The following is a 24,480-nucleotide window of genomic DNA, read 5'->3' as shown; positions in this document are numbered from 1 at the left end:
AGAATTAAATCTTTGAATTTGCATGGAGGATCCAGTGCATAAAGGGCAAGGTGGTGGCGGTGGTGACATTTGCAGCGCAGAGCTGAAGTGATAGATTGAGGTCACTTGCGTAAAAACAGCACAACTTGGTTGTCATAGCCCTAGCATGTGTTGATCCATCTGGAACCTCTGACAGCAAGCCGTAAGCACAAGCCGTGTGAGCATGTGCCAGGGCTGTGGGAGTGGGAAACGAGGAAGGTGCACCAAGCGTTTGCAGATATTCTCATACTTTCCTCACGGCGTCTAAACCAACATTATTTACTCTCCAATGCACAATGTTCAACTCAGATATAATCATATTTAGAAGGACAATGGATTAATTTATATTTATGCAATAAAAAATATTGAAATTCTCACTAATCACCAGTGAATTATTGGTTTATTTATGCTTATTGTTCATGATTAAAAATCAGTTGAGTGCATGTTCTGCAAGGTTTGGTAACATTTCACTTATAGCTCCTGATGGCACACAGCAGCAGTGTTGACCTTTGACCTGTGCAGCACTGGTAGCCAATGCATGTCCTCCTCTGCGTTACTATATCCCACGCTTATAAAATGGACGACCATCGGAATTAGAAGCAAGCGCAGCATAGCTTCGAGGGACGAGAGAGCAGATTAATGAAATGCGACTTTAGCTCGTGATCACACTTGTCATGCACGGTTCCCCGGCCTTAACGGGTTACGCCACGCAGGGCGGAGAGCCCGTTCTAATTACGGGGAAGTGGGAGCCAAGCGTCTCGCTCCTGCGTGGTACCCGCTCCAGAAACAACAGGCTGTCGGGAACCTGCGGGCGCACCACCGCCTGGCAGGCGAGAACCTGCGCGCGGCCGCCTGGTCTCCTGGAACGCCGTCCGAGAACATTAGTCTCAGTGAAAGAGCCGGAAAGTGTCCCGGAAAGTTGCACAGAGGGCCAACTGTTGGAGAGGCCCAGTGACACAACTGATGCAAATGCTAATAATTACCATGAAAGTCCATTTTTGAACTGTCCACAATTGCTTATAAGGGTTGCATGTCCACAGTAGTACAGAATTCCGTAGAGGTCGAGGTAGGTGGTTATTTTGAGGTAACCCGTTGCCAGATTCAGCATTATGGATGAGCGCGTCAATTATTGCTTTAAGTGGGAGCTGACACAGTCAGAAATTGCGTTGTGTCTTTCAGTGAAAGACAATTTTCATATAAGTGTCCGTCACTTGAGGAGAAGACTTTAGGGGGATTTCATCTTTACTAACGTGCTTACACTTGCATGAATCGTGTAAGGCAATATCTTTTAAAATGGCCTAAAGTTAGAAGCACCTGCTGAACGTTGAATTGAGTTGTGATCTCGAGATTTTTCTCAAGGTCACAACTTAAATTTCATGTGATCTTGAGATAACAAATGAAAAAATTGAAGTGAAATTGCAGGACCGTACAGGTAGAACTAAGAAATTAAAGATTTATATGCCTCATGTCAAACGTTTGTATGTGCTGTGCTCTGATTGGTCAGTTGTAATTTACATATAAATTTGTCCTGGTCAGGCTCTCAGTGTAGGTACAGGACATATCTGAATGTCAAGTAGGAATAACCAGCTGGGCTGGACAGACATTCAGCATTTTTGTGCTGCACATTCACCCAATAATCATCCCAGAATTCTTCAAATTTTTAGGACTTTCCCAAAAAATTAATAATTCAACGCATAAAGACAAAACAAAATGGTACTGACAAGAAATCCCCAACACACACATAAACACACACACACACACACACACACACATAGTAATAGTATAACAAGACCAGACCGGAACACTGGTGGAAGGGAAACTGGTGTGTGGAATCAGGAGGGGGCGTGGCCTGCACTCAGTGCCTTGGGATCGGTGATTGTGTGTTTGTGCCCGCGATGACAGTCATTACAATAATACTGCATGAAGGTATTGTGTTTTATCAGGATATCCAGGTTTAATACTAGTCTATGTTGACAATAAAACTACTTTTTTATTTACGCTTTTGTTCTTATTGTTTTAATGCAGGTTCACCAAGAATCAAAATGTATTGATCCTGCCTAAATCTGATGGCATAGGCTACTATTGCTCTATGTAAATAATTTAAAGTGGATGATTTAGAGGTTAGAATAAAACGTAGCATGTATTAAGTAATCTGATGCATGGAGACAGGTCCTAAAGACTGTTGAAATAATCTGGATAAAATTTCAGAGCCACAGCCCTTCTTTAAAGAACACCTGTAATTCAAACTGATAAATAATATATTTCCCAGTCCTGACCTTCATCTTGGAATAGAACTTGCCTTACACCTGACCCCAAAGTATGTAAGCATTAACATTGGTGCAGTAATATCTGACAAAATTAATGAGACAGCGCCATCTGCTGCTGAACATTGTTCCTATCTCATAAGGCACTGTGGTGGGACTCAAATGGGCTAAAGTGGCACTTTTTGAGGATCATTAAAGACAATAATTAGGTGGCCTGTAAAAAAGCAGCATGTGGTCACTCTTGAATGTTTGCAGGGTGAAATGTCGACCAGACATGGGACACAAGCAAGTCAGAAAGGCCTCTGGGGCAGCAATAATCTGGTTGTGATGTCACATGTCACATGATGCACGGTGTAAACAAGGTCAAACAATGTCAGGATGCAGATGTCATTCATGCTGTCTGATTCTTAATTGTGACTGGAACCAGTCAGGCGCCCCAGAACAGCAAAGAGAAGGGCAGATTTTATTATAATTAATGTGAATGTTTAAAATGTTGTATTAATTTTTTGTATTTGTATTAGTTTGTACTTATTGTTGCCATATTTGATCGTTGTATGTGGGATTTGCTTTATACTATCTGCAAAAACCTTTCTGGGTAGAACCTACCAAAAGCAGGGATCCTTTGTATCATTGGGAGTAAAAGTGAGATTGTTGTGTCCAATCTGACAGTAGAGCTACTGCAGTAACAAGCCTTAATGGTGCTCATGTTAGAAACACTTAATATGGTCCATCTTCTGAGGTCTTGTGGTGTTCATGGAACAATAGATCAGAGTTGTTTTGGTGGCAAGAGTGATATTATGTACTACTTGCAGGCAGGTGCTTTTTAACATAGTGGCCGTTTGGTGAAAAATTGAGGCAGAGGACGAGACACGCCGGCCCTGCCTTGCAGCTATGCCAGCGGTGAGACGCTGGCCCTGTCTGGTCTGGTTGGACTGGTATTGATCCAGCACAGAGTGGATGTGCTGGGGGACACTCAGACACCTTGTTCAGCCAGAGCCATGGTGCTGATTAAGTCCTCACCCTCTTTTGGCTGGTTTTATACCCCCAGGCCACTCCCATCTCCCACCCAGTAGACAACAGACACTAAAAAACAGATTTTAGTCTTTTAATTTTTCTGTGCAACAGTTGACACAAACACTGTCTGGTGCACAAATACTCAATCAAGCAGGAGATATGCAAGTACAGATGCATTTACTATTTACAGGGGACCCTTGTGGTACATGAAACTTTGTACTACACGTATTGTAAAATGCAAAAACATAGACCAAACCTTGTTTAAAATTATTTTTCTTTAAAGCTACGGACAACTTCTCAAACCGTTCCCTTTTCACGAAACATTTCAGTCATCATCCAGCAGGGGGTGATGGAATACTTTAAATGAAAAGAAATTACCTTTTTTAATGTAGACAATAAAATATCGTAGTAATTTATTTATTTCCTATTTCTCCAGTTTCAACTTTCTCTGAAAGACAAAAGGCCTTCAGACTTCACAGTTGAGATTCCATACTGTGAACCAAATGATTTCATGCATCATATTATTTCAGCAAAGGTGAACATTATTTTAGCATCAATAAAACATTAATAATGACACTGTACAATTTAGACATACGTGTTACGGGATGGTAGTTTGCCTATGAACTAGAAGACAACAGTTCCAATCCCACTTACTACCATTGTGTCCCTGAGCAAGACACTTAACCCTTAATTGCTCCAGGGGGGGGACTGTCCCTGTAACTACTGATTGTAAGTCTGGATAAGGGCGTCTGATAAATGCCATAAATGTAAAATGTAAATGTTTGAACATGGCCATTTGCCAAATGCTATTAATGTAAAAGTGAAAAACGGCAACACTTTACAACAAAGCAATCCTTCGAATTCATACTCCATCATTTCCTTCTTAGAGCACTTTTAATACGAATGATTTAACACGAATGACTGATTGCAGTTCTTCTACTCCTAGATGTTCTGAAAACATCTGTGTGATGAATTGTGGGGAGGGTTAGATGACAAACGATCCCTCCAGGATGGATGCAGTTGTTCAAATGAAGCTTCAGATGCTGCCCCTGACCTGAGACCCGCTCTTTGCCAGTGTCCACAACCAAAATTCTAGCAATGTGTAGATGTCACACTTTGACTTTAGACTCTCAGAAGCTGGAATGGAGGGTGTTCGGCCGAGGCTGGCTCGCGTGCTTGGAGCTGGAGTCAGTGGGTGGCCAGCAGCCGGAGAGGCGGTGACGGAAGTGACCGCTCAGCAGGATGTAGATGAACGGGTTGACGCTGCTGGCTGCGTAGCTGAGGCAGACGGAGAGGTAGTAGCAGGTGTGGTAGGCCAGCGTGGGTCGGGGGACGCTCAGGTTGACCAGCTGCAGCATGTGGTACGGCCCAACGCTCAACAGGAAGACCGCCACCAGGACCAGGACAATCCTGGTCAGACGAACGGCTCGCTGTCTGGGTAGACTGGTACTGTACCTGGCAACAAAGCAAGAAAGAACGGTTCACATGCCAATATTGCTCGAGTAAGGCTAGAGTTTCCAGGTAGTACACAAGACTTCTGGAATGTATTCTGTATATTAGTTTAATTGAATGTGACTGCACAATTGTAGCATTAGATGTAGCTTTAGCAGCCAATAGATGTCTGTTGCTTTGGATAAGTGCATAGAGAGCGAGTGAATCTGCGCGTGGTTGGGACTACAAAATGAAACCGATGCCATTTGAACAGTCCATTTTTTTTATTACAGGCAGAGAAACCACTTAGGCACAGGCTGTTCATACTGAACAAAAGTCCTAATTTAAGTGGCAATTGCCAGTGCTGTCCCTTTGTGTCCCAGTGACATGGGGTTCATACAAGAAACACTAGCTGTCTGAATGGCCATCTGCTGATGAAAACCTGATTTGAAAAGTTTCAGCCGTGTGGCTGTTGGAATTATGGTTACTAATGCACAAAAAGTTCAGAAGTCATTTTCATAACCACCTTTCAGAACTTTGTTGAAAAGGTGAGAAGGAATCTTGTGTAGACAATTTTTCCTTCAGCTCAAACATCAAAGCACTAGAACACGACCTAGTGTGAAGTAGGACTATCTTAATAAACTGAAGAACAGGGAAGGGCAGCTAATCTAAGATGGACATGAAGAATTAAAGCTGTAAATCTTTAAGCTGTAAAAACCAGATAATGACAAATTCTTGTCTGATGTCAAGTTGCATCAGTATTGTGGGGTATTTTGGGTAGACCATGTGTATTTGCATTCTTATGCCTATGTTCTTATACTTTTTAAGTCAAAAAATACTGTGGAGTTGAGACCAGTGGCTCATGTATCTGCCCCTTTGATTGATCACTTCCAGCACCCACAGTCCCCACCCTCCACCCTCTGACCCCTTGTTTGGTGACAGTCCTCAAGGAGGTTGTGAATGGAGAAAAAAAGCATCTCAGCACCCAATAATACTCCTATCCTACAAACGTGGGCCTTACAAGTGCAGCCACTGCTATCCGTATCTTGACATCGCTGTCACTACCAAACTATGCATTCTGATTGTCCGACAAGTTTATGTAACATCAGTTAGTGTGAATTCCCATGCACTACCATGTTAATACCACACCCCCTCGTGTTGTTGTACCAATGTTCCTGCCACTAATACATTTTGTTTGTGCTGCATGTTTGGTAAAAAAAAAAAAAAAAACAGTCCTTGCTGTTGATGTTGAGGCGCACATTGCGACGACTGGCAGCTCTCATGCTTCCTACTTCGTCATTCTTGGTAATTTAAACCCCTCCTGTCAATCGATCACACATACAGGGCTTGTTCCTCCTCCCCTAAATACGATTGGTCGTAATGCACTTTCCCAGTCACTCTACAAAGCCACCAAAAAGCCAAAGACAGCCATGGATCTTACCTTTAAAGTCACAGAATAAGTGCAGATCAGGTGTGGGGTGGGGAGCAGGGAGCCCTCATTCCAGGGTAGTATTTGATCGTGCAGAGAAGAAATGTGGCCTTGTTTTCTGCCACACTGACAGCGCGACCGCAGAGAGCATACACACTCACACCACACAACCAGACCAGAAGGAGGCTGGACCTGGGACATCTTGGAAACGGTGAACTCATTTTCACTTCACTTGACACTGACACAGTGTCAATTAGTGTCAATTAAGTCCAGTTCATCACACAGTCCCCATGTTAGACACAGACAGTGTTAAGTTCACCCTAGTTAGGGTACCGGGCCACAGTAGCACCAATATACCACTATTACCACATATTTCAGTATCGGTCGTACGATGCCACCGTCTGCCGCTGCTTCTGTTTGTTTTCTCAGAGACACGGAATCAAGCGTCCAGACTACTGGCAGACCAGTGAAGAGACCAGCAAATAAATCCTGGTTCCTGACAACTGCTTTACAAGGACAAAACATGAAACAAACCAGAGGGTCACCACAGCCACCACCACCATTACAACTACAGCTTCAGGGATCTTCAAATGGACCAGTAACATCATAATGGACATGTAATGTAGACCATGACACCGGACTACATTCTAGACTTCTCCAACCCTACAACTGTAGGACTTTTTTTTCTCTTCTTGGACAAATCTTCACCAACCCGGCACTGACACCACTTGCAGGCTCACTCTACCCTGGAAGGACGTCCCTCTCGGTATCACTCCTTCCCAAAGTTTCTTCCCACCTTTTTTTTGTGTGAAGGTTTTCCTTGCTGAAGGGTCGAGTGTGGGGGGTGTCAACTGTAGGACTTGTCAAGGCCCATTGAGACGTACTGTATGCGATTTTGGGCTTTATAAGAAATAAATGTTGTTGGTGTTGTTGTTGTAGCTCCATCTCAGTGTAGTAAGCCGATTTGTTCCTGAGTGTCTTTACCTGCCGACCGATTGCTTTTCTTTTCTTCTAGATTAACCTTGCCTGATTCTTGTTGCTCTAGATGACAAGCGACCTTCACAGCACCCCCGACAAATCTTTGTCTCCTCAAGGTCTACGCCTTCGCCTGACTCGTCTCCAGCCTACCGTGTTTCAGTACACTTACGCCACTGTAAGGGCCCAGGGCTGCTCCCTCAAGCCCCGCTGCTACGGCCATCAGTCAAACGAACGGTTTCTCCTTCTGCCTCTCCACCGCCACTCAAGCGTAAGCACTCTCACAGCCCTGCTCCTCACGCCACGAACTCCGGCCCCGCCACCTCGGCACCTGCGTCCTGGTATTTTCTCATCGCTGATGCAGTTCGGCACACTCAAATCATGCACATGCACTTAACAGTCAGATCGGTCAGAAAGCAAATGAGACGAGGCATCCAACGAATCACAATTAGCCCCACGTGCTGCCCTCCAAACTCACCGCCGCGCCGTCTTGTTTCTCCGGAACATTCTCCACGTGTAGCACAGGATGAGAATGTAGCAGATCAGGATTAGTGGTAGAGGAAGGAGGAAAGACGTTGTGGTTTGGTAGATTGTGTACCTGAAAAGATGTCAGACACAAACAGCGTTATGTGTGCAACTGGTAACTGACGGCTTCTTTCAAGGCCATTAAAAGTGATGCATTAACCGAATAGGACATTTCAGGGACATCTGAGATCTCCTTAAACCGCGAACTTGAGCAGTCTGCCTACGGCTTGACAAAACTGAGGCTTTGTTTGTACAGGTTTATGAGAAATTGGCTCGCAAATAGACAATGAATGAAAGTGTCGGTGCAGGGTCGATGACCAAGACGCTTGGAGACCAAGCTATCAACACACAGTGACAAAAATAGCATCGTAATGGAAGTGAGTTGGCAATAACAGTTCCAACGAAAACATCATTTACAGTGACTTATGGGAAAAAATTGTGGATAGATAGATAGATCCGGCAAATGCCATGGACAGGACACTGACCACCCATCAGCAATCGAAATGAATAGCCATTTTAGTCCATTTCTACAAAATCTAAGATGTGACCTCTGAATTGTGTGTGCTATATTTAACCCCTTGTCAGTCCCTATCTCGAGCAAGGAGCAAATCGCCTCACAGGTCCTGCTTCGGACCTGTGTTTTTCAGGCCGTGAATCAATCAGCAAGTATAGGCTAAAGCAGCGTGCGAATGACCGCCGGCATACCAGAGCAGCTCGCTGTGGGAGGCCAGGTTTATGGAGCAACTCTCCAGCCCATCAGGGAAGCGGATGACTTTAGAATGGATCCAAGCAGGAAGCACCAGGACAAAGGAGACCGCCCATAAACACAGGTTGATCCGGATGGTCCTCGACCGCGTTCGGAGTCCCATCAGGCGAAAGGGGTGCACCAGAGCCAAGTACCTGCATGTGAAGAGATTCGGGCATTAGATGCAACGTTTGAGCTGAGTTCTTGCCTTGTTGTCCAGTACAGGAAAAATAGAATTTCATATAAAAACAACTCCAAGGTCAGGTGTTGGAATACAGGCCCCAGCTTTGTCTATGTTGAGCTGCATTTGCTCCGGGTTCTCTCGTTTCCTCGCACCATCCTGAAGCGTACATGGTAAGTAGAGAGGTGACTCTAAACTGGCCATAGGTGTGAGTGAGTGAAGGATGCATGCGCCCTGTCGCTCTGCCTGCTAAGATGAGCTGAAGGAATTATTGGACAATGTAGTACAGAAGTGAGTTGGCAATTGATAACAAGGCCTTGTTATCTTGAGATCACAATTTATTTTTCTCATTATCCCAGTACAACCAAATTAGATTTTCTCGTGATCACAATTTTTTCTTCTTCATGTTTGTTACTGTGATGTCATGCAAGATCAGTGTTTACGACGTTGCAAAATTCAATGCTGCTGGAGATCTAACCCTGTGGGCCTTCTTCTCCAGTGATGGACACAGTGATGATGCACAGATCCATCTGAAAACATAATTTGTCAGAAAAACAAACCGAGATAAGAAGATGAAGCTCTACAGCCCTGAGCTCAGAACAGACTGAACCTGAAAGGAGTGAATTTAAATCACACTGGACGTGAAGTAAATCCCTGGTCAGTGTGTCACTGCAGGATAAACGCACAATACACACACCAGGGCCAAGTGGAGGGTGAGCGAGAACTCACACAACACCATTTGGTGCGTCTTTCTTGCATATATAGAGCAACATTTTGGCTCAACACAAAAGAATAATGTTCTCACAAGCGAGAAACAACAATTGGTTGCAGCTCCGCTCCGTAAATGTGGTGCATGAGCACCAATTAAAGCCAGTATCACACTGTCAGGCACTGAAAGCCGCTTTTAATTTCTTTTGGCGATAATGCGCTGCACCCAGCAAAGTTAGGATAGGTCGATTATAACAGCATCCGAGCGTAAAGAGCTGTTTAAATGAAATGTACTCGTCAGAGTGGTGCACAGTAATGGTGTTTAACAATGCCTACTTATCATGCTGAGAATGCAAGAAAGTTGCTTTTACTGCAATTACAGTGGGAAGCTCAAACCAAACACATAAAGCCTTCTTTAGATGATGACTGCAGTGAACGAGCATGATTTCGATGTCTATCATTAATGTTAAACATTGTGACCCACCTGTCATCATGGCTCGCCCCACAGAGAACCCTCCAGCACTGACCTTGCATACATGTATGTTCCAGGCTCATATCACATTTGTAGCTCTTAAACATGCTTGCAACAATAAATAAGTAAATAAATAAAAATAAATAAGTAAATAAATAACGAGGCCTTGAGGGAGAATAATGTCAGGGTGGTAGTAGCTAAGTGGGTAACAGAAGACCCGGGTTCAAATCCCACTTACTACCATTGGGTCCCTGAGCAAGACACTTAACCCTGAGTGTCTCGAGTGGGGGACTGTCCCTGTAAATACTGATTGTAAGTCGCCCTGGATAAGGGCGTCTGGTAAATGCTGTAAATGTAAAAATAACTATTTGAATAAACATTTGTCTTGCCACTCGTCTAGACCCAGACTTGCTACGACTTCCTTTATCTACGTACTTTTGTAAAACATGATTTAGGACCTGGCGGCAAATCCTTTGTTGGCAATCACAGAGGTCAGACGTTTCCTGTAGTTGCCCACAAAGTTTGCACATATGTCAGAGTGTATCTTCTTCCATTAAGTACAACATTACAGGTTTTTCCATACTGTAGCGATGAACAAATACTTTATATACAGCTATATTAAACTACAAGTACGATTTAAACATTACATTTAACATTAGATTAAATGAATTACAGTTTAAGTCAGGGACACAGTGATAATAATTGGAGCATACTGATTTGTTAAGCATCTTAAATTTCCTCCCTGTTTTAACCCTTTCAAATAAATACTTATTATGACAAAATTAGTCACAATTAGACTGAGAAGGGTCCTTTGCGTGACAGAATGTCATGATAATACTGTGATGCACCACTTGAATCATCATCACAGCACACAGCACACTGCTTAGATCACTGATGGTTTCTCATGGAAGCAAAACATAAACTCTCTTATCAAGACTTCAGCAAAATATAATATAAAATATACATTTCAAATGCCCAAAACATGAATGTGTTCAAGTATTCCCTCCATAATGGACTTTGACCAAACATTCTGCATCCGGAAAGCCACCAGCATTGTGAATGACTCCACACATCCCTCACATGCATCTCCACATCTTCTATGGTTACAACATATTATCTGTTACAGCAGTGTTTATACTATTTTATCAGATATACAGGACTATTATACTCTTCTTGCACCCATCAAATGTTATTTTTGCACTGCCTGTGTTCCATGTTCGCACTTTATGTTTGTCGATGTTGAACGTGTGCACTTTATGTCAGTCCATACGCAGCATCTAATTCTGGAGAAATCTCGTGTTTGAAGAAACGAGAGACCCCTGTGCGATTGTGCGCAAGGAGGCAGGTAAGTTTCCTCCGGTTTAATCTGCGAAAGGGAGCCGGCATGAGCCGCAACACCACAGGGATGTTGTCGCTCGCGTTCTAGGTCACGATTGGGTGCCACCAATCTGATTGACGTCAGGTCTCCAGCCATGGAACAGGAGTGAGTAATTAGGGACACGGCTGGAGCCTGGAAATAAGGGACTTCGGAGCAGCCGGTCGGGGCTGCGACATTTTTTGTGGACCCTGTTACTTTCCTTGTGTATGTTTTTCAGTTCCTGGCCACACGCCTGCGGGTTTGTTTCTATTAGTTCCATTTCTTTCCCCTGTTATTGGCCCTCGGGCCGTTTTGTTTGTGTTATTATTAATAAAATCCCATTCCCAGTATGTCCCGCCTCTGCGCTTCATTCCCCCGTCAGACAGCAAGGTGAGGAGGTGAACAGGATATATCTTACTTAGTTGAGGTGGAAAGGGAGCCGAGTCGAGTTGACAAATGCCAATCAATGACTGAGCAGCTGGCAGTGGCCATCTTGCCAGTTTACGTGGATGGACTCATGTGACACTGTCTAACAAGTATGCAGCTGAAATTACAATAAAGCTCTCAAACTTGAAAAAATATTGTGATGGAGTCTGAACCTTTCACCTTCCTTTCAAATGAAATGAAAACTAAAAATGTATTTTTATTATTAACTCGGTATAACTGGTTAGTACCTTATGTCAGTACCACACATCTTTCATCACACATGAAACCTACTTACTAGATGGAATGTATAGGAAATGAATCTAATATCTTCAAATATCTTCACAGAGTAGTTATTACCATGTGCTGTACTCAGCTGACCTTAACAACCTGGACAGCAAAAATTTCAGTAGGTGGCTGAACAGTGATTCAGTGAATCAATTCACACTCAGTATTTAAGCTGGTGTGCAAGTGGAACATGGTTATGTATGAAGATTTGCATGGAAAACATTAATCAGTAAAACTACTACACTTCCTTTTTGTCCTTTTTGGTATGGTAACGAAGACTAAATCCTTCCTGGAAAGATGATAATTGTCACTCCCTGATCAGGGAGGGAAACTGTGTGTAATGAATTTTGATATAATTCCTCATTGTGTAAGATGTCTACATTTATCAAGACCTTAGGCAAAGTGAGAAAAATCATTTAGCTGAAATGTCTGCACTTGCATGTCATTAGGGATGATGCGACAGAATCGTAGAGTAAGTAAGAGCCAAGTGGCAATCTTTCAAATGTCAAAAAGATATTAAATTATTCAGTTTAACACAGTCATTTGCATTTCACTCATAGTGTGTGGTTTATAAACCAGACCACCGTGTTGCACCAAACTCATGAAATAAGTCACATTCTAAGTAATCAAGCTACAAAAATGCATGACCTATACACCGCTGGGGGCAAATGGAACTAAATTTACATTCGAGATTGAGGTGTTTTTTTTTTCTCCAGTAAAGGATTTATGAAGAGCAGGGCAGATATTAAAGTATATTTACAGCTGTTGATAAAAATCATTTTCCTGCTATATTTCCTGCGCAGAATCCAAATCAGCAACTTAGCTTGCTATATTACCTTAATTTACATATATACACACGCACGTATGCACGCACACACACATACATGTATATTAAGGTCAGTTGTAGGCAAGCTATGTTGTTGATTTGGATTCTGATATATATGGCTGAAATCAGGCAGTAGAAGACACTAACCTGTCCAGACTCATGGCGGTCATGACCGCAGCACAGGCCACCTGATTGCAGTTGTCCATTGATGTAATGATGGTGCAGAGGGTGCTGCCGAAAACCCAGTGCCCACCCCGTGCCCACTGGTGAATAAGGAAGGGCATCACAGTCACATGCACCAGGTCTGCCACTGCCAGGTTGCACATGTAGATGTCAGGGATGGTCTTTTTTGTAGCTCTGCAACACAAAACACACACGCAGAATAAAAAACGCACATGATGATGGCAGATTTGCTATTTGCATGTTTCCAAATGCTTAGAATATCACAGTTGGTGAGATTCTTACACTGATATATCGTTTTTGGTTTGTTAAAAATTGTAAAATTTGGGTCTTTTTGAACAGCTGTCTCAACGCCGCACATACCAACGATCTGGGGACAGTTTCACTTCTCTGTGTTACTAATGCTGACATTTAGAGCCACGTGATCCAGACATCATGCATACAGCATTCTTCCCACAGGATCAATAACATGGAGGTCAATGCAGAGATTAACTGTGGAGATTAATGGAAAAAAATGAAGGATAATGCAAAATTAATAAAGGATAATAAGAAAAAAGAAACCACAAATGAGAAAATGCCTCGTACGTTCCTCTTGTTAGTCAAGGCTCACCAATGACCATATGCACGAACGCAAATATGTCAAAATATTGAAAAAAAAAAAAAATTATAATAAATTACAAGTGGCATGATGTAATGGCTCGGCAGCGTTTAGCTGAAAGTACCTGCAGGTTGTAGGTATGATTGGGTTTGGTGCAGTGGTGCCTTTTGGTGTGGGATTCAGGACGATTAATCGGAACCCACAAAACGCTCTCAGCGACCAAAGTTTGGTTTTGTCCCCAGTTTAGACCAAAATTTTAATCCCAGACCACGTAACCTGTAGGGGTTACTCTCCTTCAGCGAGAAAACCTACCTCAGAATTGTCACCAAGACCAGAACGTTCCCAACCAAGCCAGTGGAGCAGAGAAAACCGACAAAGGTCGGCAGGATGGTGGTTTCCGTCATCTGGACAATGTCGTAGAAGTCCGATTCGGACGTCACGTTCCCGAAAAGCGGCTCAACGCCGTCCATCGTCGCCGCCGGCGTGCGTGGGGACCTTCCCGCAGAGGAGCGTGGCGCGCAGCGTCCCCGTCGTGCGTAAAGACGCGCGTCTTAAATCGGACCGGAGCAGCTCGGAGGCGACGTGTGTTGCGAAGTACTCGTGTAAAATGCACAGAACCAATTTACACGCACCTCTACTCGGTTTCTTCACGGAGAGAACACGCTGGATCTATTCCGACGAAGCGTCTTAAATTGCGCACTAATAACGGTGCCGACTTTTGGGTGCTGCTTCTAGTATTTCTTCAGTTCTTTATTTCTATCTTTTATTTATTAATTAGTTACATTCAATAAAATTTGATCAACACAGGCAAACACATATTACAACCAATTCTCGAGCTTTGCGTAAACGCTGCGTTATGACCATAAATGGGTGAAAGTCAGTGTGCACACACGGTAAAATCTGACTAGGGACCGTGTGACAGCTGCAACCCTTCATATGCCCCGGCAGAATGACCACGGGACGACATCAATTAAGAATCACCAATTAAGAATCTTCAATTAACAATCACCAATTAAGAATCGTAAATTAAGCATCACTATGATTCCGGATGTGTGGACACTACAGGACACGCGCAGTCAGTACGGGGTAAAAAATCCGCATCGAAATATATTTTAATTAATCATCGTTATAATGTGAAGAGCCTCATGAAATGGATTCATAATATCCACAATAACACTTCAACATCGCACCATTATTACAAAGCTGTACAATGCCAGCTGTACCTGCTACCAGTGTATTTTACTTTAAGTTTTATCCTTGTATTCAACTGCTGCCTTTTTTGAAAGATAAGACGCAAACACCTTCAATGAAATTGTGGGGAAAAGATCCCTAACAGTGAGAAAACGAAGATTTTAATTGTTAAAGTATTTGCTGGCCTCCAGATGGAAACACAATACACGTTGGTGTGTTGTCTAGGCAACAGAACAAAGCGCTCACAAGAAAGCCTCAATAATGGACGTAGTGCGAAGGGAAAGTGATCCGAGTGCCAGAGCAGAAAGTGGAAAACACTGCAGGTATCAGAAAACACTAATATGATGTGAATGGGGCTGTGGTGGCCTAGCGGCCCCATAATCAGAAGGTTGCCGGTTCGAATCCCGATCCACCGAGGTGCCACTGAGCAAAGTATGCCTGTCATGGCTGCCCACTGCTCACTTTGGGTGATGGGTTATATGCAGAGTACACATTTCACTGTGTGCACCATGTGCTGTGCTGCTGTGTATCACAATGACAATCACAGGGCTGACGGTCTCTGCGTCACTACAGCACTGAACACGATCTTCTGACTTCAGTGCTAATCCCAACGAGGCTGACAGAGTCGAATTGTTTAAGGCTCTCAAAAGGCATCATCAGCCGGGAGTGAAATGGGAACTGACGCCTCTATAGACCTCCGGGATGTGAAGAGATGCAGTGAACAGATTTAGAAAACTCCTGTTAAAGGGACATGAAAATATGGGAACATGGCAACTGATTGTGTGAGATAATCCTGAATGGCCGAATGAAAGGGATGAAAAGGAGGTTTTGCGACGTGCTGTAAAGGGTGGCTGCTTTAATGTCTAATGACATTTTTAGAATATACTGGAAGTCAGTAGAAACGACTCCTGTAGAAATACACAGCAGTCAGAATGCAGTTTACAAAAGTCCTAAAACCAAAAAACCAGGTAACGTGCCAATATTCAGTCTCTCACCGTAGAATTGCTGGTTAAACTGCTGCAATAAAACCGAGACTCACACGGACTGCTGAATGGTACGTAAAAAGTTGTATCCGTTTTATTTTCCTCAGCTGGCAAAGTGCAAATACCCGGGCAACATGACAAAACCCCCACAGTGATATGACTTCCACGGAGCGGAGCGGACACTGCTCCTCAGCCGTCACAGCTTGCAGGACTGGAAGCTCATGGCGTTCTCTGGCCAGCGGTAAGAGTCTACAGCGAACTCCTCATAGTCGGTGCTGTAGGTCAGCGAGCGCACGTGAGCCTCCTTGTCGGTGGGCTCCGGGGACAGGGCGGCCATATTGTGTTTGTACGCATATTCCACTACCTGCGTAGAGAGTGGGAATATTATATCAGCAAATTACAGGCAGAACATGGAATTATACTGTATCCTGTGTACATATGACATATAAGAATTTTCCAACAAAACATAAAATAACGTAAAATAATATAAAATTATATGAATTTTTGTTGTTGATGTAGAGCCACCCGCCATCTATCCGATTTATTAACCAATTTGTTACACGGAAAAGGGCCCATCACCCTTATCTACCAATTCAGCTGCTACCCTGTTGCTGGAACTCCGGGGTGTGAGATTCGAACCTGAGCCTGGCGTCTTTTCATCTGTATTGTGTGCTTGTGTGTGACAGGAGATTTTTGAGTGATGGAAGCGTCTCAACATTCGGCACACAGAAACGTCGGAAGGGAGTGTACTAAATTCACCTTTACAGCCAGCTTGAGGGAAACCTCTCGGATGGTGTTGAGTGGAGGGTACAGCCTTCCTTCTGACAGGTCCTTTTCTGTCACCAGACTCGCAACCGTCTGCAACAGAGAATTTCCTTTTATAAAGTTTCATTCTTCCAGCAGTTAAATTCGGTGTGTGTGATACTGGCTATCAAGTCATTCAGCTGCTGAAGTAAATATCTGCAGGGGAGACCGACATAGAAATTCCAACAGACACGATCAAAGCTGATGTCTGTCATCTGCCAGCTTTCCCTCCAAGCAAATATTGATGGTGCAGGTGATAAAACCTTAAAACAGGACCTCATGCCGGCTACTGCTATCTGTGTGGAGAAAAGTGAGCAGTGCACGTTCCCATGTCTGAGCTGTCAGCCTTGAAAGAGGGGTCTTCTGCTGATAAAAGATGCCATCGGTTCAGCTCAGGGTTTTAGGAGGATCTGAAGGTTCTCTGCTGTGGTTTTTTTTTTATTATTCATGCCGGACCCTCGCTCCTTTTCAAACAAGCCTGCTTCAGTGCGCCATGAACTGCAAAACACGTTGCTCAAAGCTCATTCATCCGCTTGTCCAGGACGGGATCGCAGCGGGACAAAAAGTCCCACGAGTGGGATGATTACGATGGTATACTTCATGCTTAATGTATGTCTGCGGCTCACTCTGTCTGATGGTTTTCATCCCTTGAGGTTCTTCTGTTGCTCCATCTGAGCGAGGGTCTGTATTAGCCTGAGGGACCAGTGTTCTGACATGAGGTAATTAATTCTGGGATCAGCCATTTTCGTTTTTTCCATGATAGTTACCACTCAGATAGCCCGACAGTCCTTCATTCCAGCCGTATCGGGAGAGGAACATTCAAAGCTTGAGCTTGCATGAATAAAATGAATTATGTTCGGCCAATAACCTGTTCAGTGGGCTTGCAGAGTAGAACGAGTGTCCAGGTGAATTCTGTAGACCAGAGAAATGGGATTTTCTATCCTTGACTTGAGGCATCTGAATTTTTCATTGCATCAGAAGACTGCCCGGTGACTCAGAACCTGAACCTGCCTCTCAGTCTTACTTGAATATGCCGTGTTGTGCATTAGCTTACATTTCATTGAGTTGCACTGTGTTGCACTGAGCTGAATTGATTAACTATGCAAAAACTGCTAAATTGGATCAATTTTTAATCAATGGACACCCTTGTGGTTCAACATAAATATGAATTTATTTCAAATTACAAGTTCCTGCTTTGCTACTATGAAATTAATGTGTGATCAAGTAGAATAGTTCCTGTCAAGTGCCAACAGAATTGATGTTCCAGGTCTGGCCCAGCCATGCCAAGAACATACACCTGTACTGTTCTGTTTATGAGTTGGACCCATGGAGGACATAAAGTGCTAAGAAAGCTTAGATTCTCAAATACCATTTATGATATTTATCTGCAAAACACACAACAGGCAGGTGAAAGTAAAACAAGAGAGGACGGAAAGCAAATATATTGTGCTCTCTCTCTTACTCTACACACACACACATATATGTGTCTGCATGGTGCCACAATAAAAATCTGTTTCTGAATGTCGAAACATTTTAAGTGAAGTGATTGTTATTGTGAAACACTGCAACCATCACCCTTGGTGAGCAGTGGGCTGCCATGACAAGCGCCCGGGGAGCAGTGTGTGGGGACGGTGCTTTGCTCAGTGGAACCTCAATGGCACCTTGGCGGATCGGGATTTGACTCATACAAAATGCAGCAGCACGACTGATCTTCAACCTTCCCAAGTTCTCCACACCGCCCCTCTGCTACGTTCCCTCCACCGGCTCCCAGTAGCTGCACGCATCAGGTTCAAAATACTGATGCTGGCCTACAAAGCCAAACATGGAGTAGCACCATCCTACCTCACAGCCCTTATTACACCTCGCACTGCACCTCGTATACTCCGAGCCTCCAGTACTGCTCGCCTGGTCCCTCCATCTCTGAAGGTAAAAGGAAGACGCTCATCTAGACTCTTCTCCGTCTTGGCCCCTCGGTGGTGGAATGAACTTCCCCTCGAGGTCAGAACAGCTCAGTCACTGAGTACCTTCACACGGCAGCTCAAGACCTTCCTCTTTACAGAATATTTAGACTAACTTGTAAACTTCTTATTGTCGAACTTCTGTATAGAATCTACAACAGAGTGAATAAAATAGATGTATTCATAGTTGGGGTCCTAGTGAACCGGAACTGATCACTTCATCGATGGTAACATGGAAGTACGTTGTAAGTCGTTCTGGACAAGGGCATCTGCCAAATGTAAATGTAAATGTAAATGTAAATGCACTACTGAACACATTTCACAAACACAGCATCAGTAAGGCCTGCAGAATCGACATAGACATTTCACACTCCCGCCCTCCCGAAGACAATACTGCAGCATCGGAGCCAGATCTGCCGGGTTAAGGAACAGTTTTTACCCCCAGGTTGTCCGGCTCCTCAATATGTTGCCCCCATCCACATCACCTCAACCACTAAGCCCTAAACCCTCCCAAACAACACATTACAAACTGAACACCAGTACTGCACCCCGCACTTTAATCTTTAATCTCTTAATACCTCACACTATGCTGCTTTGATATCATCATCCTATAATTTCATATCAATACCACTACCATTATTGTCATAGTATATCATATACCACATACACTCATTGCTGCTACACACACACACACACACATACATATATATATATGTATGTGTGTGTGTGTGTGTGTGTGTGTGTACACACACGATATATAGGTAGGTGTTCATTGACCCGCTCATGAGCTCAAAATCTAATCAAGCGAACCCAGCGGCTCTGAGAGTTGCTCTCTCAACAGCACTGATGTACACTAATAAACAGGGACTTAAGGTTAATCGCCCAGCTTTCTGACTCATCCTGCTCTAGTCAAATACCAAATGGATGAAGCGAAAACACAGCACTGATCATCTGCTTTGTTTATTTCAAGTTTAAATGCCGCAGAAATTCAGGATCTAAAAAAAAAAAAAACAGACTGAGTTAATAAAAGCAGGAGAAGAGATGTTTAAAAGTGGTAAAGTTTGGAGAAGACCTGATATGGAACTTCCAGACTGCAAAATCACAGTCACCTGGAAATGGGAATCAGAAAATACCCTAGTGGGAGGGAGGTGAAGGAAGATGAACTACTACTAATGAAGAATAAAGTCCACCCAGCAAGTTAAGACCTGATCTAGACGCTAAGATGGGAAATTAGGATGAGATGATCTGCAGTGTTAAATCATATGGGCCGTAACAAGAGCAGGTTCAGCTGAAAGAGTCAAACAAGGAAGACAATACAGTCATAAAGGCATCTTCCCATTATGGAAGGGGGCAGTGGTGGCCTAGCGGTTAAGGAAGCGGCCCCGTAATCAGAAGTTTGCCGGTTCGAATCCCGATCTTCCAAGGTGCCACTGAGGTGCCACTGAGCAAAAGCACTGTCCCCACACACTGCTCCCCGGGTGCCTGTCATGGCTGCCCACTGCTCACTCAGGGTGATGGGTTAAATGCAGAGGACAAATTTCACTGTGTGCACCATGTGCTGTGCTGCTGTGAATCATATGTGACAATCACTACACTTTTACTTTACTTATCTAACTCGACTTCTCAAATGAATCCCATGAGTTAGAGGTGTTAGATAAGCATCTGCGACTGCATTCAAATCAAAGGTTTGGACACACCTACTCGGTGGCAGTTACTACAATAGTGGCCACTTAGAAAAGCCCATTTTAAAAAAAAGCCCATTCTACTACATGCCCTTACATGTGTTATTTCATAATTCCTTGTCTTCAGCTTTGTTCTATAATGTAAAAAATGCAAGACCCATAAATGAGTAGGTACGTCCAAACTTCTGTCTAGTACTAGATATGGCACTATATAGTCAATAGGCCATAATTAACTTTCAATGATTAACTTGAACTGATTTTTTTATAGTGCCCTACAAATTGTACTCCCCTTTAAACTCATTCAGCAACTAATGTCCATTGAGAGAAATTATTGCATTAATAAGATGGCATTTCAGAACAGCAAAGATTAGCTGTTCATGATGATGACTCCTAGAATGTTTTAGTGTTGGATTAAGAGATCCTTTCCCTACATTTCCCCTTCTACATTGGTCAGACAGGGACAGGTACCTCTGCAGTCGATAGGAAGATGTCGTCGGTGATGTGCCGAATAGAGCATGCGCTGACGCCCAGAGCCACTCCAGGGAAAATGTAAGCGTTGTTGCCCTGGCCGGGGAAGAACTTTCGCCCGTCAGGTAGAGTGACAGGATCAAAGGGACTCCCACTGGCAAATATTCCTCGTCCCTGGGATGAACAATGAAAGTGAGTGAGTGAGTGAGGAGGAGGTGGATGAAGGAAGAAAGTGTCCTTTTGAAATGACACACACACACACACACACAGATGCGCTACCTCGGTGATTGTGTAACACTGCTCGGCAGTGCACTCTGCTTTGCTGGTAGGGTTGCTGAGTGCAAAGATGATTGGTCGTTCGTTGAAGGATGCCATGTCTCTGAGGATCTGTTCAGTGAATGCTCCAGCGATGGCCGCCACCCCTTTCACACAGAAGAGAGATTTTGTACACGGGTGTGAGTCAATGGATGGTAGTAGCCTAGTTTCACTTAACACTGAGTGTCTCCAGGGGGGGACTGTCCCTGTAACTACTGACTGTAAGTCACTCTGGGTGAGGGCACCTAATAAATGCTGTAATTGTAAATGTAAAGGGTTTATTCCTAGGGGAATATCATATGATTGTAAAACTAGAATATACCTATAATCGCTGTAGGCTTCAGTTTCTTTATGACATCTTCCAGCTTCTTCATTTGGGGGTGCTCATGAGCAAATCGCTCCTTCTCATGTGTCAGGTGGTCTCGACCCTGGGAATAAAGACAAGTGTGACAAGAAAGCTAGTGCCCACAACCAACAAGCAATGTCCATCGAATGGGAATAGGGAGTGCAGCCCATAGAGGGCACTGAAGAACCACGACTCAACACTGGAGGCATTTCACAAGGTCCCAGGCGTTTCATGTCAGGCCGTTTTTTGCATGAATTATTTACAATCCACTAAGAAGCTGTTGAATTGTTGATAACTGGCTGTGTAATTTGATTTCAGAGGTGCTGAATTCCTCTTCAGCATTGACATTTATGGCCAAGTCCAAAAACAATCATTTTTTTACAGCTACAGTGCAGAGCCAGCTTACCTTGACAATGAGGCCCTTGGAGTCCACCATCCAGATTTTTTGGAGACCCTCGCTCTTAGGGAGTCCCTCTTTTTCCATCGCCATGGTGATGAGGTCAGCGATGCCCATGGCAGCCTGGATAAAAATGAGATGAAGCATGGATGTTTTATTTCTCTCATCAAACTATTTCATCAGCCCAAAACTTGCCAATTGCTGAATGAACAACGGACTGTCCCTGTAACTACTGATTGTAAATCGCTCTGGATAAGGGCGTCTGATAAATGCTGTAAATGTAAATGTAACACTGCTCAGTCATGTCATGCTTTCAGGCAGTAGTTACGGCAGGAACTAGCTTTTTATTTATTCTAACATTTCATTCATTAAATAGCGGTTCACACTTGTACCTCTCCAGCGCCCTGGAAAACGATAGTATGGTCTGCCATTTTGCTCTTAGTGATGCGGAGGGCAGCTAGGAGTCCGGCCACCGCCACGGCTGCCGTACCTGTGACCAGAAGGGATACAACAAACCTGACCACAAGGATTCACTAAACATTTTCCATAAGGACACTTGCAACATATATGACATACATACATGGCAAAATTAAACAAAATGTAATGTGTTTAATCACCAATCAAAGTTGGTGGAATGGTGAAATTGTGTTAATTTGCCATGTTGTAGGTTTCTGGATATTGCAGTTACGCCTGATTTAGCAAGAAAGCTTCTACTTCTTAAGACATAATGAGACTGATGTGTGTCTGTTTGCATGCTGTACTCAAACCTTGAATGTCATCATTGAAAGTGCAGTACTTGTTGCGGTATTTATTCAGCAGACGGAAGGCGTTGACATTGGCAAAGTCCTCAAACTGGATGAGACAGTCCATGCCATATCTGAAAAAGTCCGACAGAGCTTTAGAGGTTTGATGTACTGCCTAACCAGAATTCAATATGGTAATCAAGCCCAGGTCGGGTTGTTGCACAAGCCTCTCAGCCCCCAGGGATGCCATGAAGCATACGTAAGTAATGCATGTATTTTATACGATCATTTTATACAAACTATAACAAGATGGACAAGATGGTCTGCACCTGGATAAACTCACAACTGGAGGAGAGGTAACCAAGGCAACAAAAGCTCAAGCCCATTCAAGCAGCACATAGCGCTGAGTACACACACAGCAGAGTCGTACAACATGTCGCTGTTTCCGCTGCGTTGGCGCTCACCGCAAAACGAAAAAGCAGTCACGCTTTCCCGAGTTTCCTGAGGACTACAGACGTGTGTCCCATCTGAATTGTCCTGAAGAGGGGGCTCTTGGCTGCTAATTGGCTAAGATCTGTGAAGCATGCCGGCAAATTCTTGTATTTTTTTTTACTCACTTGTGCAAATGTATGAAGGCAGAGCCGAGGATGAAGGGAAGTGTCACAGTAGTTTAGTATATTATCTGTCAGCTTATGATAATAGTGCAACGTGTTTAGTATCAGAGAGGATCAAGAGTACACTAAAATTCCACAATAAGCCTCTCAGAGCATGAATTGCCTGACACGAACACTCCAGAGTCTAATTGTCTGGGGACGTGCATCAGTAGTGGGTTACGTAATCCTCCATCCACACACATGCCCGATGGTGGAAACGGTGAGAGAGGTCGATAAAAGAGCACATCCCCCTGATTTGCTGCCAGTCACCCACGTCTGAGGGCCTTTTCCGCCGGAACTGTGTGACTTTCTCCATCTTTCTCACCTGAGTGGAGGCAGCTGAATGTTTCATGTCAGGAAGGAGAGTGAGTGCTTCTTAAATCTTACTGTGTACATTTTAATTATAAGTTGACATCTGAGAAATAAAACGTGGAGGGTTGACAATAAAACCATTTAAGAAGAGAGAGAGCAAGAAAGAGACAGAGACAGAGAGAGAGAGAGAGAGAGAGAGAAATGTGTTTTCTATCAAGTAGGCAAAGTACTAAAACATCTCCGGGCTATGTGGAAGACGCATCACAAAGCCAGAAAAACAACCATAAACTTTTCATAGTCTGGGGGATTTGGACGCCTCAGGCACGATCAGCCAACGGAACGTCATCGGTGCATCGCCCCCTTGTGTCCATGCATGTCTGTCGTCGCGAGGTCATGCAAGTTTATTGAAACAGTCGGGTCTGGTGTCTTGAAGATGCTTTTTGCCTGAAAATAACATTGTGTGACATTTTTTGTGTCTGCAGGTTTGGCCAGGGGTAACAGATAGAGGGCCTTTAAATTAGAGGAGAAATACTAATATTCAGTACTGAAAAAGTCTTGGACAATAAGACAATCCAGAGAAATCAAAACCACTGTTAATTTAAGGTGCTAACTATTTTGTTTCGCAGATGCAGAATTTTTTTTTTATTTTCATGAAACATAGACTCTCCTACTGTTCTCCGAGCAGCAATAAAATATTAATCTCCTTCTGCGTGTAGGAGATCATTCATTAGTTTACAGTTGAAAGTGAAGTGATTGTCACACGTGATACACAGCAGCACAGCACACAGTGCACACAGTGAAATTTGTCCTCTGCATTTAACCCATCACCCTGAGTGAGCCATGGGCGGCCATGACAGGCGCCCGGGGAGCAGTGTGTGGGGACGGTGCTTTGCTCAGTGGCACCTCAGTGGTACCTTGGCAGATCGGGATTCGAACCGGCAACCTTCTGATTACGGGGCCGCTTCCTTAACCACTAGGCCACCACTGCCCCCAGTTGGGCGAATCCAACACCCAGTTAGCACAGATCTAGATATCCATAATATTTGTAATCAAATGAAATGATGAAAATGAAACGCTCCTTTCACTTTTTAATGATTAATATTCAAGTATTTTACACTCTTAGATAGTGCTTTCCATGACAATTTCTACCTGTCTGATTAAATCATAAATCAGTGGCTGGTGATTAATCCTGGA

The 24,480-nt window shown here is 43.7% G+C and overlaps 2 protein-coding genes across 3 annotated transcripts in view; both read right to left on the bottom strand.

The window, feature by feature from the left end:
* Window positions 1–3,453: 3,453 nt before the first annotated feature.
* Window positions 3,454–15,548, bottom strand: mchr2 (melanin concentrating hormone receptor 2). Of its 2 annotated transcripts, none has more exons than XM_028979053.1 (5): window positions 13,747–15,548; window positions 12,804–13,013; window positions 8,362–8,556; window positions 7,610–7,729; window positions 3,454–4,751 (listed from the first exon to the last, which is right to left on the bottom strand). In XM_028979053.1, the coding sequence occupies exons 1-5, from the start codon at window positions 13,902–13,904 to the stop codon at window positions 4,427–4,429; spliced, it is 1,008 nt and encodes a 335-aa protein (XP_028834886.1). In that variant the 5' UTR covers window positions 13,905–15,548; the 3' UTR covers window positions 3,454–4,426. The 2 variants fall into 2 exon arrangements, with proteins under 2 accessions (XP_028834886.1, XP_028834887.1); XM_028979054.1 differs by having other exon boundaries at window positions 13,200–13,851.
* Window positions 15,549–15,673: 125 nt separating this feature from the next.
* me1 (malic enzyme 1, NADP(+)-dependent, cytosolic) overlaps window positions 15,674–24,480 on the bottom strand; it is a 59,830-nt gene continuing 51,023 nt past the window's right edge. The window contains exons 7-14 of the mRNA XM_028979052.1: window positions 22,346–22,455; window positions 21,971–22,068; window positions 21,588–21,701; window positions 21,158–21,263; window positions 20,800–20,942; window positions 20,521–20,694; window positions 16,368–16,466; window positions 15,674–15,972 (exon numbers count right to left, since the gene is read on the bottom strand). Of these exons, the coding sequence (XP_028834885.1) occupies window positions 15,805–15,972; window positions 16,368–16,466; window positions 20,521–20,694; window positions 20,800–20,942; window positions 21,158–21,263; window positions 21,588–21,701; window positions 21,971–22,068; window positions 22,346–22,455 (1,012 nt within the window). The 3' untranslated portion in view covers window positions 15,674–15,804. The remainder of the gene's footprint in view (window positions 15,973–16,367; window positions 16,467–20,520; window positions 20,695–20,799; window positions 20,943–21,157; window positions 21,264–21,587; window positions 21,702–21,970; window positions 22,069–22,345; window positions 22,456–24,480) is intronic.

This window comes from Denticeps clupeoides, chromosome 5 (genome assembly GCF_900700375.1).
Source record: "Denticeps clupeoides chromosome 5, fDenClu1.1, whole genome shotgun sequence".
NCBI lineage: Eukaryota > Metazoa > Chordata > Actinopteri > Clupeiformes > Denticipitidae > Denticeps > Denticeps clupeoides.
The sequence above is the reverse complement of the archived record's forward strand: the minus strand, read 5'-3'. Positions and strand labels throughout refer to the sequence as shown.

Coding starts and splice junctions, on each gene's coding strand:
- mchr2 (XM_028979053.1), bottom strand. CDS start 13,904: ATGGACGGCGTTGAGCCGCTTTTCGGGAACGTGACGTCCGAATCGGAC. Junction 13,014..13,746: donor GTCTTGGTGACAATTCTGAG/GTAGGTTTTCTC, acceptor TTTGTGTTGCAG/AGCTACAAAAAAGACCATCC. Junction 8,557..12,803: donor ACCGCCATGAGTCTGGACAG/GTTAGTGTCTTC, acceptor CTTCACATGCAG/GTACTTGGCTCTGGTGCACC.